Raw genomic sequence first — 15052 nt, 5'->3', positions numbered from 1 at the left:
GAAGAGGCTGAAATGCCAGAAACCGGTCCCCGGTAGCTTGTCTCCTTTCTGGTGAAGAATTGGCTTGGTAGTTTGGTCTGCCCTGTTCCCATGATGCACTGGGCCAGGGACAGACTAATTTGCATATAGCCAGGTTCTGAGCTGGGATGGGGCAGTGAGATAAATAACGGTGATGGATCAAGCCCTGATCTTTGGACTGGGTAAGAGTGGTCTGCTTAATTCAGACACTCTGTTCATCACCACCCCCTTTTCTGTATCGTTTTTGGCCACTATAGGTGTGGCAGGGTATACTCAGACATGAGTCCCTTTCTCACTGCTCCATCAGGATTCAAGCAAGCCGGGCCGAAGAGGCTGAAATGCCAGAAACCGGTCCCCGGTAGCTTGTCTCCTTTCTGGTGAAGAATTGGCTTGGTAGTTTGGTCTGCCCTGTTCCCATGATGCACTGGGCCAGGGACAGACTAATTTGCATATAGCCAGGTTCTGAGCTGGGATGGGGCAGTGAGATAAATAACGGTGATGGATCAAGCCCTGATCTTTGGACTGGGTAAGAGTGGTCTGCTTAATTCAGACACTCTGTTCATCACCACCCCCTTTTCTGTATCGTTTTTGGCCACTATAGGTGTGGCAGGGTATACTCAGACATGAGTCCCTTTCTCACTGCTCCATCAGGATTCAAGCAAGCCGGGCCGAAGAGGCTGAAATGCCAGAAACCGGTCCCCGGTAGCTTGTCTCCTTTCTGATGAAGAATTGGCTTGGTAGTTTGGTCTGCCCTGTTCCCATGATGCACTGGGCCAGGGACAGACTAATTTGCATATAGCCAGGTTCTGAGCTGGGATGGGGCAGTGAGATAAATAATGGTGATGGATCAAGCCCTGATCTTTGGACTGGGTAAGAGTGGTCTGCTTAATTCAGACACTCTGTTCATCACCACCCCCTTTTCTGTATCGTTTTTGGCCACTATAGGTGTGGCAGGGTATACTCAGACATGAGTCCCTTTCTCACTGCTCCATCAGGATTCAAGCAAGCCGGGCCGAAGAGGCTGAAATGCCAGAAACCGGTCCCCGGTAGCTTGTCTCCTTTCTGGTGAAGAATTGGCTTGGTAGTTTGGTCTGCCCTGTTCCCATGATGCACTGGGCCAGGGACAGACTAATTTGCATATAGCCAGGTTCTGAGCTGGGATGGGGCAGTGAGATAAATAACAGTGATGGATCAAGCCCTGATCTTTGGACTGGGTAAGAGTGGTCTGCTTAATTCAGACACTCTGTTCATCACCACCACCCCCCCCTTTTCTGTACCTATACTATTACTTGCATGGATGAAATGGCATGCAAAAAAATAAAGTCACCATCCACTGAATAAATTGCTGCATGCACCAAAAAACTGTCCTTGAATTGCAAATCTAGGCACAAGGAGTAACACTAGGATGTTTCCCTGGGGGCACATTAGTTTGATTTACTTACAAATTGTGCTTTTAAACATTTGGTTATATGAAGTCTTATTTTGTGTTCATATGTTTTACCTAGCCGTGAACAAGTCGCATCTACTAATTTACAAGAGGCGACGAAACACGTGTTGGCTTGGAAAACGTGAACGTCTGACATCAGAAAGACTGATTAAAAAGAAGAAAAAGTTGATAAATTTCATCCACTTTGTTGCGTGCTTTTACTAACTTCTGAAAAGATTTCCTTTGTAAATTACGTGTGCTTGGGTACAATTTTTATTTTGAAGGTGTGTAGTTTGGTTGCTGGAGCCAGTTGTTCAGATGGCGTATGGGGATACTGGTGTTTTTTAGATGCTATAGGCTCACATTTCCTGACACAGGTGTGTAATAAGGGATGTGCCTGCATTGTTGCTATTGAGCACGTGCTATCAAGGGTGCATAATAAGACCTTAGGTTTAGGCCACATGTATGGTTCATCTCGTTACTGGTCGGGTAGACCAGCTCGAGGAAGAGAAAGGGGTGTTGGGGTGTGCATTGAGTTGCGAAATTGTTATGGCAAGTTAAAATAATGTTTGGTTAATAGGTGTTGCCCTTTGGGGCCTGAATCATGAAAAGCAGTTCAAAGGTGGGTGAGGGGGCTGGGGTTCTAGGGAGACGAGAGCAGTGTAGGCCTTTTGGATAGATTAACATTGAGGTACAGCAATCTCTTTTGCCAGTTGCCAGAGTTGTGTATGTTGTTGTGATACACACCTCTTTCATTAAACATGGTGTGGGGCATCAGTTTGCGCCGTGTCGCCTGAAACAGGTTGGTTTGACGAGCAGATTGCTAACACCCGGTTAACCAATTAGACTTGGTTACTACTTGACAGAGTTGCAAGCATATGGGGTTTTGGACTCCTGCAGAACTGTTAAGATAACACTTACAGAAGATTCCAGTTGCATCTTGGAATTGGTTAATTATATCAAATAGTTCTGGTTTCGCTTTTTCCTTTTTTTTTAAATCTAGATTATCTTGTAATTCTTTTATCACTGCATAATTCAATCTCCAAAAATGTACAGGCCACATCTCAACCTCATAGAAGAACTGGTCACCAAAAAATTCCACTAGGGCAACGCATGCTTGCATAAGAAACTGGAGGACGTGAAAGGGGGGGGGGCATGTGAATATTTACATTCCTAATTCCCTCTCTATTGAGTTAGAGAACATGTCATTTTCTCACGCTCGCCGTTTCTTCTTATTTTTGGAGCCTCTATACTGTGCAACTTCAGTCCCAGAGGTCCACGATGTTTATTTACCATTTTTAGTCCTAAACAAAAACTCCATACGTTCCCTCAAACTGTCACCGATTGTATAGAAGTTAAACTGAGTAAAAATTAATTGGTAGTGTCCCCGAATTTCTAGTGCTGAAGGAGAAACCAACTTCAGCATCCTGCGTTTCACTCATCTGGCCTGCGGGAGGCAGCAAACGCCGTTGTAATGCAGCTATTTTAGTAAATATGCCATGCTTGCTGTGCCTGTCGCAGGAGGGCGGGCATGATTCCGGAGGTGGGGCCTGTTACCTCTCATCGCAGCTCCGGTGGCAGTGTGAGAGGCGGAGCCTGTCATGCGGGTACTCGAGGTCGGGGATTTGCCGGCTGCTGGGCCTCAGTTCCCCGTACATCTAGCCTGGTGCCCTCCCGGCGCTCTCACGTGGCTCATGCGCCTCTAGGTGCCGGTCCACTGCCGCAGAGCTCCCAGCATCCTCTGCCCGCTCCACAATGGCGTCCGCTGGACAGACCCGGACCCAGCTGTTCATTGTAACTGCACTGGCTGCTCTGCAGGTTCGATGCTGGGCACAGGACACACCTGGCCCGCCCCAGAGGATTGGTAATAATGAGGGTGCATTGGTCCGGCATGGCGGGAGGTGGAGGCGAGTAATCCTTCTCGAAGGGTGGTGGGAGTGACAGCGCGCTAGAGTCAAGGGGAGTCCATATCCAAGCATGGAGAGAGATGCTAGGGCTTTGGCATGAAAAGAATGGACATAGACTGGGAACCTGGATAGGATGCGAGCCGCTACAGTTCACGTGGGGTTGGCGAGGCGTTAATCAAGCACGTGGGGTGGGTGGGGACAGGCGCGGAAGGGACAGTGGGAGCTAGGTCCCCAAAATAATTGGCATTCAAACCATGCAACAAACGTGTGAAAATATGATTTTTTTTTTAAAGCAAAAAAATGTATTTCTTTAACACGTAGACTATTTTTGCACAGCGCATACCCTGAACTCACGCATTGCACGGTATTCTCATGTAAGATCACGAAGTTCTAAAAAAAGGAAAATATGTGTCTAGGATCACTCATTTTGGTCAAGTGGGGACGCCAGGATCACTCCCAGGTTTTCTGGTTTACATTATGCAGTTCACCAACTAGACGGCTACTCTTTCTCTCTCATTTAAACACTAAAGGTTTACACTTTGATTTTCATTCTTGGCGTTTGACAGACAGAAGCCATATTAAAAGCGCTGCTCGTTTTGGGCTCGAGGGTCCAATAGGACCATGAGCTGTCGAGGGTCTAAGAGGACCTCAAGCCGACCCAGGCCTCTGGCGCAAGCCTTACGTGGCTCGCCTCTTCTAGAATAATCAGGTGCATTATGGGCAATGTAGTTTTGTGAAACCTAACCGTTTGTGCACCTGCAAACAACGATTGGCGAAAGCCAGTGTTGAATATGGGACGAAATAATCTGGGATCCCATAAATTGGGTGTCGTGGTGCGGTAGAAATGGGATGGCGTTCATCATGAAGTGCTTAGTTTAAACAATCACCTCACATATTTTTTTTAGATCTTAGCCTCCACAAATTGGCAACAAGTAAGCTTGGGCGGAGTTTGAGGGTGGCGCTATGCGAAACTCCGTGAAGTGGCAAAAAATCTCTGCCGCGCTACATGGAGCTCCGCAAGCGGCGGAATTCCATAGAAAAATGCAGTTCGTGGTGATTGCACAGTGCGGATGCTTGTCCGCAATGTGCTATCATCGCGAACAGCACCTTGTACAGCGCAAGCGGTCCCTTCTTTCCCTTTTCTGCAGCGCGAGAAGATTTTAACTCGAGCGGCATTTGCTGTTGACGATCACGAAGGAGGAAAAATCTCGCCGGGAGGTTGATTTTCCTCGCTGCCCGTTGCCAACTTGACGTTGACGATCGCGAGTGAGGAAAAAAACTCTGCGAGCTCCACGGATTGTGGGAAACTCCGCAAGCGGAGCGTAGTCCACCACCCAGTGTTAGCAACAAGGACACATTTGGCAGTAAGTCTGCTCTGATTTTTCCCAAACAGGCTGTATTTTGCAATATGTTGGTGGTTAATGCACTTGCTGCAGATATCTTTGTGCACCCCGCAAGTGCTAGGGTATAATAGGGGTATGGTAGTTCATTTTGGTTGTTTAAATGTATGATTTTGTAAAGAAAATTGTGAAATATCACTCATGAAATAAGCTATTTTTATACTTGACTCCACATTGAATTTACAATGTCTGAGTGAATCATGCCCAATATAATTTATTTTTAAAAGAAACATTAGGCAACACAAAGTAGTATAACCTAAGTATGATGCAGTGAATTATGCATTGGGACAAGGCTACCTAATAATTTGCTCACTACTTTTCCAAATAGTCTACACTTGTTTCATTTATATTCCTGGTTCCAAATATGGGATATTTTCGAGACAATGTGTGTTATGTGACTACTCTCTTATTTATTAACCATTTTGTGTATTACTATTAGTGGTAAACACGCAGTGGCCTCTTAGAACATTGGGCGTAATTTTGTTGAGCAGCAATAACTTGTGTGATATGGTTCTATTACGTTTAAACTGCAGAGGCCAATGTTTCAATAATTTACTGGACTGATGTATACGTTTCATAAGGATCCTTATACTGTTCATACATTTTGACCACTAGTAATCGCCAGATTATAGTGATTATTTGTATACAGTTTAATGCCCTTTGAGGATGCCTCAAAATGCTGAGGATGTGTATGTTTTCTGAATTAGAATACGCTAATAATCAAAAGTTTTGTTTGCTCAAAATGTCATTATTTCCGAAGTATAAACAAACCACATGGATGTTCAATATATACACCTGAACTATAAATAAAAATCGAGAGTGGTATCTTCCCATCTCTCCCCCTTCTAGCTCAGCATTAGGTTGAACTACAAGCATGCATTGGCAAATAGAGTATGGCTGGCTTTAATGTGCTAGGACCTGGATACAAAGGCATGCTTGGTGTAATCCTGACTCGTTCTCTTCCTGTATATGCCTTATTTTTTATTCCACAAGCGTGCACTAGCAAACTCAAGCTTAAGGAATTAAAAAGAACAGCACCCCAAGCTCGGGGAATAAAATACAGGGTACAGAAATAAGAGACAAAGAACAGAACAAGTTACCCAGAGACATGCCATAAATAGTTTGTGCACATTTATTTATTCATCCCTATCTTTGCAAAGGTTAGCATATTAAAGACAATCCTCTTGGGTTTGCTAATGCTTGTTTTCAGTATTCTTCAGGCTCTGTGTGTTACCTTTTCATATCCGGTTTAACATGGGGAGGGTGTGTTAAGCACAATGTGTTAAAAGGAAGAACTGATGTGACTAATTCAATTTGAGAGCGTAAGAGATTTATATGTGACTTTACTTTGTGGGAACCAGGCCTAGGGCAGCTTCCTTATTACTGGGGACGGATTTGAGGTATTATATGTAGATGTTTGTCATTTTGCAGGTGGAGGCTGATCTACCTGTGGAGATTGTAGTATGAGGGAGTATAGTAGAGTCTATAATCAGGGAGTATTTGGGGGTGCGTTAGAGGTAATTTGTTTAGAGGAATGCTCTGAAGCACTAGGTTTGGTGTACCTAGTGCGTTTGTTATGATTTGTGTTGCTCGCCGCATGTGATGTACGGTTATACATAGGGGCAAAAAGTCTTACTTTTATTTTTTCAAACGGACAACTAGATGTTAAGCTATGGTAAACGGAGACAGAGCTGTTTTTGGGGGTGGGCTGGTTGTGGCTACAACACAAAATATTTCTATTTAAAGGTATCATTAAAGGCACATTTTTTATCTTTACCGATGCTGATGAGGTGAATATGAACAACTGCTGTAAAGCAGTCTGCACAGGCGAATGCCTAAACCAGCAGGGGGAGCGACGCCAAAGCCTTTATGGAAACTGTTGCCCTTTCCATGGTCTCCAGAAGACATAATTAGTATGTGTAAGAAATTGAATTATTTAGGGTCAATGACTTCCGACCTCAAGGAATAATCTCAACCCTTTAAAAGTCACTAAATTAACCTGACCTCAACCCCTTGATAGATCTGGCACAGAGCCCACTCGCTTATTTTAGGACAATGTGCAAAGTACTTGTACAGTAACAAAACAGTAATAAATGCAAAAGAATAAAACCCAAACCGAATTAGAAAAACAGAGTAACATTTAATTAAGTAAATAACAAAAGTACAATAACGGGAACAGGAGATATTAATTTTTAAATATATAAGTAGAAATGGTGCCCAGAAGCACAGGTGCCAATGACAGGCAACAGTAGTTGTAGCACCCACTTCGGGGGTGATTAGTTTGTGCTATAAGAAATCTCTTTAACATAACAGGTCGAGCTCGACATCAGCAGAGCAATGGATTTAAACAGATATGTTGCTATGCTTCTAAACTGAAGAAGTGTCATAACGAAGACAACCATATTGCACACTAGGCAGTCTCAAGCTCCTCCGGGGATATTATTGCAGTAAGAAAGGTGTTTTACTTTAGCATTTTTATATTTTTTTTGTATAGTAGTATAAAGAAAACAACTAGTAATGCACATGTGCAGGGCTATCTAATTGATTTAAGCAGCAGTAAAGGAAAAGCGAGTTTCTTTACAGGACAAGAAGATTTTAGCATTATTTTTCCACTTGGACAAGTAGATATCTTTAAAAAATTCCACACCCATGTGCCACTTGACTTGTCCTCTTAATGAGTTGATGTCTTGAGTGAGCTGTAACAGGGGTTGGAACCCTAGGAGGATAGAGCCTGTGGGAGGGAGATGGGGAGTTTAGTTTGCACACTTTGTATCTTATTGTGCAAGCGATGCAGCTTCATTTTGCATTCGAACAGTTTGTTTTTAAGTGTATGGATAAGAGATGCGAGCTGTTATCAGTAGTAAGTTGCTGTAATAAAAAATGAGCAGAATCATTCCTATGCGATTTTGAGTCCATCTGCGGTGAGGCAGTGAATTTGTGTGGTTTATAAAAAAATGTAAGTTAATTTTTTTTTCTTTTCTTTTTCGGGTAACTGGACATGACCTGGAGGATGGTTGGCAAAAGGAAGCTGCACAAAGAAACCGTAATGGCTAAAGGCAGGTCTGTGTGTAAGCTCCTTGGCAGTCTTTTGGTCAGTGTAGCTTCATTTCAGGTTATGGTTTCAATCTGCCGGGGTGTGTGCTGCTGGTTTCATTCCCTGAGGCGTGCTTGAGTGATAATGTGGTGGAGTGGGATGCGCAAGGGTGAGCTTTTGTCAGTCGCAGTCAGTAGAAGTGGTATGTGTGGTATCAGTGTGAACTTCCCTAGCCAGGCTAGAAACTTGTAGGACCTTCAGAGTATCAAAGACGATTGGGACGATATGGATATTGATGTCCAACAATTACCATCCTATTTTCAGTCCGAGTGATATTTCCTCGGATTCAGGCTAGGGTAGCCTGGGTAATACGAGGGTCGTTTTGGATAGGCCAGTGGAGAGAAGGGTCTCAGGAGGTTGTTACAGGGATCCTGGAGTCTGATCTGGTTGAAAGCTCTCTTTGATTTATGTTTGAACATAAGTTCATACAAAAAAGTGTGTTTGTTCTCGATCTTGCAAAGCAGACATGGTATGGGACAACCACAATATGGATCCTTGGAATATCACAGAGTACGCAGTGAAAATGCAGAAACTGTGTTTAGCAAGACATCACATTTGACCTGACATTAAGGCGCAAAACCACCTTTGGTTCAACATCACCATGGGGGGGGGGGGAGCAGCAGAAATCAGTTTATGTACAAAGTGACCCTTGGTGCAGTGTAAGCAGTATGTTGTATTGTAATCATACACAATAATTGTATTAAGGTCAAAGTCACCCCGTTGCATCATCGGCAAGCGTGTGATATAAATTATTGAAACTAACGCATTTTGGTGCAAAATCTGTCTTGGGTGCAAATTCACTTTTGCGTCGCATCTATAGGAATGTGGAAACACTTTTAAAGAGCACAAATGTACCTCCTTTTGCGGTGCACGGTTGCTTTACTTCATCGTTCGTGCACTGCAACTGAAAGCACTCTTTAGCCAGGCGGACGAACATACCGGATAGGCAACTGCTCATGCTGAGACTGAAATACTCTTCTGACCTCATGCAAAATGTGGATAGGATTTTTTTCAAGCAGTGGCTTAAGGGGTCTGACCAAAAGTGAGTTTTTTTGAAAGTTGATGATTTGTGGCAGCAAGCTAAAATGTCAGTAGCTGGGCCTAAAAAGAGGAACATGTCATTCAGGAAGATCCATCTGCTAGCTCAGCATTCCAACCAACTAAAAGATGCATGTTGATGCATGAAAAGAAAGAGAAAAGTTATTTACTATGAAAACAACACTTATTGGCTTGAATACAAAAAAACAGTTTTTGTTCTTTTTGCTACAGACTCCTAAATAGTGTAGTTAATTACCTACAGTAAAGATGTGAGTTTTTTTTGTTTAAATAAAGCAGTTTTTATACTCTACTAAAACAAACAAAAAACACATAAAAATGTTGGGGTATTGGGAGATAGAGCTCTAGCTATAGTGCTTTGTCTGCTGGTCTAATTAGTAAAATAACATGTGATCTTAAAGTTCATGATGTTATCCCCTGTGTGCAAATGTACAATATTTACGAGTTGTGCAGTGTAATATGTTATTTATTCCCATTTTTAAGTATGCATAGGGTCCATAAAAGGACATGATGAGATTGCTCAACAATTGTAATAAAATAGCTTATTACTCACTGTGCATTTGCATATATGGTTTGTGTTATATCATTTTCCATAGGTATTTTTATGAAAAAAATTATTTAAACAAGCCTATATTCAAAGGGTTAAAGTTGTGCAGCTATGAAAAATTTCATTGAAGAGGCCTTACCAGAGTTGCTTTCCGTTGCAAAGTCATTGTACTATGAGATGAGGAAGACATCAGTATTTTCTCATATCAGTTTCGTTTTACTGTTGCTCTAAAGAATGTGTTATTGGACCAGAATTATTTTTCGTGAAATGCCATACATTTATATATTTCATATTAGATGTGAGGATCTGGGTGTATTATATGATATGGATGCAAGGCCTAATCGTTCAATAAACTCGTAAAACCTGTCTTGGGTCCAGTCAGGCTTATTTGGAAACCTTAAGCTCAATCCTGGGTAGCAATAGCTCTGGGCAGCAAGGTTTAGCAAAGGAACAATGTGTAAAGCATTTAACAGCACCAAACAGAATAAGAAAGTCATATAACAAAAAAGAAACATGACAACAATTTATAAAAATAGAGCACATTTTTATGAATTTTCAGAGTCCTTGATGACAAAAATACACTGATTGGTTTCGGAGGTATGAATTTTTAATGCATTTAAAAACTTTGACATCAACCACAAACAAGCATTGGCAATTCAAACCTTTGTAAACTTTTGAAAAGTTTGTAACACTGAATTTGGTGACTCTGACCCGGATTGGGCAACCAAATCAGGCAGGATAGAGGTCTAGGAGGTCTAAAAGAAATCTTTGGACAGTTACCTGGCCACCAGAGCGCTTTTAGAGGGAATTCCAAACTTTACGGGACAACTACCATTGACTTCTATGGAGTGGTCCTGAGGGATGCAGGCTTAAAGATTCTCAATGGATGCTGAAGATGCTGTGCGGTACATGGGGGTGAAATACGATTGAGTCCTCAGTCCACAGGGGATTGGGGCAAACCAGCCATAGATCTGTGAGTTCCATGAAGCCCTCTATACAGGGGTCAAAGGGCTGTCGATGAAGAACTTTTGTTCTTGCAACACAACGGTCATAGGGCAAACCTTTGGTGAGAGCTAGTGTCCCTTTGGGTAAAAGAATCTGGTCACAACCAACACCCACATGTCCAGTAGACTCGGGTGAAACTTTTGGCTACCTCCAAATTGTTGCGTCTTCTAGTGGTAAAAAGGCTGTGATGGCTAACAAAAATGCGGTTTAGGCTTTTTCAGCTCTAATGTCCCCAGTGCCGTTCTGAAGGGCCAGCCAACTGACCTTTGTTGTCTCTGCTTCAGATTGGGGCTGGGTATCAACTTTTCCCCAAGCAAGGCATGCAGAACAGGATCCAAACCACGCTAGCCCAAAGTGCAGCAGGTGCAGTCGCACCACCGTCTTAGCCTCTTCTCTTGCCTCCAACGGGTGCAAAGTGGTCTTATTCTCTTCTTTGTTCAAATCCAGTAAGCACTCAAGTCTCGGGTGCCAGGGATGCCCATTCTATCCCACTAAAGTACCCCAAAGGGACAACGTGTCGCTAGCCAATTGTCTAGTAGGTCCTCTTCTATCTGGTGACACAGTTTCTCTGATGTGTGGCATCTGACTATCCCAGAGTGCAACTTGCATACCAAAAATAACACGGCTGAAGTCTTCCTTGAGTGTCGGGACCTTGGTAGCCCACTTCCAGGGGTGTGGCACCCATGGGTTGGGCGCCCACAAAAAAATGGTTCTGAAACTGTTTTTCCTTTTATTGGCCCTGGCTCGTCCTTTTCTAGGGAAAACAATACGCTTCCTGTGCAAGAGTGTTGTCGCAGTGGCCCTTCAAAGGTGGGATCACCTTTCATGCTTGCCTTTTGGGCTAACACCCTTTGCAGCCCATCCTATGGGTAGGAGGCAACATGTACAGAGTGACAACAGCCTTTGTTCCTGGCCTGCAAATTGCTCACACGTCTCCCCAGGTGAGCAGAGCCCTGTCTCAGTCCTGGTGTCCATGCAAAGTTGCTGGACTAGCTGGGTTAAGGAATGCCAACATTTGCAAAGGTGGCCAGTACTAAATTTGACATAAATGTTGACTGCACTATGGAGTCACAGTTAATGTCCTCTTTCATTTGACACCTTACATAACACCGTTAGGTAGGCTCTGTCAGGAGTTGGGCAATTGGAATGCCAACTGTTACCCCTGCAATTACCCTATAAGCAGTGCTTTAAATGGGCCGGTACGGAGTACCGGCACTTTTAATTTTTAACCTCCCGAGTACCGGCACTTTTTTCATCGCCATGGAGCGTACCGGTACTCATGACTGGTAGGCTCAGTGGTACATGTGCTGCTGAGGATGAGGCTGTCTGAACGCCACTCAGACAAAGCGCCACCATAGCCCTGTGCCAAGCCGCGGCTGAATCATTCAGCAGCGGCTCATTACATTTTGTTAGTGTGGCAGGGGAGCAACCTCAGTATCCCGCTGTGAGTGACAGGGGGGCACGCTCAGTATCACGCTGTGACAGGGTCCGATCAGACCCTGCACTGTAAATCACAGGTGTGAAATTTCGCAGCCACTCAAGGTCCAGACAACTGGCTGAGATTCTGCAAGGAGAAAGCCGTGGGAGGTAGGAACTGGCAGCATTGATGCTCTCTTGACCGGGTGAGAGGGGTGTTGGGAGACACTGTCTCTCTCCCTTTTCTGTAGTGCAGGCTTCGATCTTCACCTGTCTCCTACTCCTTCACTTTTCACCATTGAGATGTCTCTACTGGCTCTGTCTAGTTTCTACCATTTACCGGTAGCCACCGAAGTAAAGAAAAAAATGCATATTCACCGGCATCTGCAGAAGCATTCTGGATGGGAACCATAGTGGTTTATGTGGTGTTAGTCAGGGATGGTTCCACTCAGCAGTCTGTATATTATAATCAAAATAACATTTTTACAGAATTGTGATCTGGATGAATTTGAGGTATGTTCACAAATAATGACACTAAACTTTGTATACTGCACACCACGAAGCATAAATACATAAAACTAGGGTTTTGGCGAATCCTGATTATTGACAAGAGTCATGAAAACGGGTGTATAGTAAAGGAATCGTGTGGGTTCTTTATTTGAAAGTGAAAGGAGCTAAAGACGTACATATTTAAGGCTCCATTCCTATTGATACACAGCTTACCGCCATGGTCTGCTCCTAGTAATTAATATCCATGCTGTCCTGAGCCTGCCCTCTGGCCTGAAAATCCGAGCAAGGTTGAGCTGTGGTTGGGGTGGGGTCAGAGTTGAAATCTTTTCAGGTTTCAAAGCTGAACTGGACTGTGATTTAGGGTCTCTGTGGGACTGGGGGTGGTCTCTAGTTTTAGGCTGGAAGACAGGTAGGCCTGGGCTGCGTTTTGTGCCCAGCCCGAGAGATTGATGAATTATGTGCTCGTCTAGGCTCTGAGCTGGACAAAAAACTAAACTCTAAACTTAGGTGGGCTCTGAGCTCTGCTGGTTCATCAATTGGTCAGTGAATGGGCTAGAATCATTAACCCTCACCCAGTTGGACAGAGAACAGGACTGGAGTGAGCTGCAGACATGGGCGCGCTGAAAACTGGTGATGAAATGGCTGCACGTGGGAGGCTGATGCTGGAGTTTACTCACAGAAAGCACAACTGGGACAGATCTGCACCTGCCACACACTTACCGAAGACGGACTGACAACACTTACTAATCACACATCACCTCACAAAAACAGGGAGTGGCTCGCAAGCAGCTCCTGTCTATGGCCCAGGCAGGGTTATGGGCTGGGTCATTTTGGGTAAGGTTGGGTTCTCCTGGATAGGGTTGGGTTCTGCACTGAGTTATTCTGGATAGGGCTGGGTTCTGTACGGAGTTCTTCCGGGCAGGGTTGGGTTCGGGATTGAGTTCTTCTGGGCAGGGTTAGGTTCTGGACTGGGTTCTACTAGGCAGGGTTGGATTCTGCACTGGGTTCTTCTGGGCAGAGTGGTTCTGGACTGAGTTCTCTGGGCAGAGTTAGGCTCTGGGCTGGGTTCTTGGGTTCTGGACTGTGTTTTTCTGGGCAGGGTTGGATTCTGCACGGGGTTCTTCTGGGCAGGGTTGTGTTCTGGGAGTTGGATTCTGGACTGAGTTCTTCTGGGCAGAGTTAGGTTCTGGACTGGGTTCTTGGGTTCTGCACTGGGTTCTTCTGGACAGGGTTGGAATCTGCACTGAGTTCTTCTGGGCAGGGTTGGGTTATGGGCTGGGTTCTTCTGGGCAGGGTTGGCTTCTGCACTGAGTTCTTCTGGACAGGGTTGGGTTATGGGCTGCGTTCTTCTGGGCAGGGTTGTGTTCTGGGTTGGGTTCTTCTAGATAGGATTGGGTTCAGGGCTCGGTTCTTCAGGCAGGGTTGGGTTCTGGACTGAGTTCTTCTGGGCAGGATTAGGTTCTGAACTGGGTTTTTGGGTTCTGGACTGGGTTCTTCTGGGCAGGGTTGGATTCTGCACTGGGTTCTTCTGGGCAGGGTTGGATTCTGCACTGGGTTCTTCTGGGCAATGTTGTGCTCTGGACTGAGTTCTTCTGGGCAGGGTTAGGTTCTGGACTGGGTTCTTAGGTTCTGGACTGGGTTCTTAGGTTCTGGACTGGGTTCTTGGGTTCTGGACTGGGTTCTTCTGGGCAGGGTTGTGTTCTGGACTGAGTTCTTCTGGGCAGGGTTAGGTTCTGGACTGGGTTCTTGGGTTCTGGACTGGGTTCTTCTGGGCAGGGTTGTGTTCTTCTGGAGAAGGTTGGGTGCTGCACTGGGTTCTTTTGGACAGGTTTGGGTTCTGCACTGGGTTCTTCTGGACACAGCTGTGTTCTGGGCTGGGTCCTGTGTTAGGCCCTGAGCTTGACTCCACCCTCGTCTGAGCAGGGGACAGACTGGCTCTTGGCTGTGCTGTGAGAAGGAAAGGGCTGAGCCAAGGGTAAGATAGATTAAAGGGCAGGGTTGGGTTGCACTTGTTCTTCTGGGCAGGGTTGTGTTCTGGGAGTTGGATTCTGGACTGAGTTCTTCTGGGCAGAGTTAGGTTCTGGACTGGGTTCTTGGGTTCTGCACTGGGTTCTTCTGGACAGGGTTGGAATCTGCACTGAGTTCTTCTGGGCAGGGTTGGGTTATGGGCTGGGTTCTTCTGGGCAGGGTTGGCTTCTGCACTGAGTTCTTCTGGACAGGGTTGGGTTATGGGCTGCGTTCTTCTGGGCAGGGTTGTGTTCTGGGTTGGGTTCTTCTAGATAGGATTGGGTTCAGGGCTCGGTTCTTCAGGCAGTGTTGGGTTCTGGACTGAGTTCTTCTGGGCAGGATTAGGTTCTGGACTGGGTTTTTGGGTTCTGGACTGGGTTCTTCTGGGCAGGGTTGGATTCTGCACTGGGTTCTTCTGGGCAGGGTTGGATTCTGCACTGGGTTCTTCTGGGCAATGTTGTGTTCTGGACTGAGTTCTTCTGGGCAGGGTTAGGTTCTGGACTGGGTTCTTGGGTTCTGGACTGGGTTCTTGGGTTCTGGACTGGGTTCTTCTGGGCAGGGTTGTGTTCTGGACTGAGTTCTTCTGGGCAGGGTTAGGTTCTGGACTGGGTTCTTGGGTTCTGGACTGGGTTCTTCTGGGCAGGGTTGTGTTCTGGGTTGTGTTCT

The 15052-nt window shown here is 45.1% G+C and overlaps 1 protein-coding gene across 2 annotated transcripts in view; it reads left to right on the top strand.

Moving 5' to 3' along the window:
• Nucleotides 1-2977: 2977 nt before the first annotated feature.
• The window catches only part of PCYOX1L (prenylcysteine oxidase 1 like), a 154709-nt gene continuing 142634 nt past the window's right edge, over nt 2978-15052 (top strand). Inside the window, exon 1 of one of the 2 annotated variants that reach the window (XM_078652982.1) lies at nt 2978-3308. In XM_078652982.1, the coding sequence (XP_078509108.1) occupies nt 3200-3308 (109 nt within the window). In that variant the 5' untranslated portion in view covers nt 2978-3199. The remainder of the gene's footprint in view (nt 3309-15052) is intronic. The other variant, XM_078652983.1, reaches the window with a different exon arrangement.

This window comes from Lissotriton helveticus, chromosome 7 (assembly GCF_964261635.1).
Source record: "Lissotriton helveticus chromosome 7, aLisHel1.1, whole genome shotgun sequence".
NCBI classification, from domain to species: Eukaryota; Metazoa; Chordata; class Amphibia; order Caudata; family Salamandridae; genus Lissotriton; species Lissotriton helveticus.
Note: the sequence above shows the minus strand (reverse complement) of the source record. Positions and strands in the feature narration are given on the sequence as shown.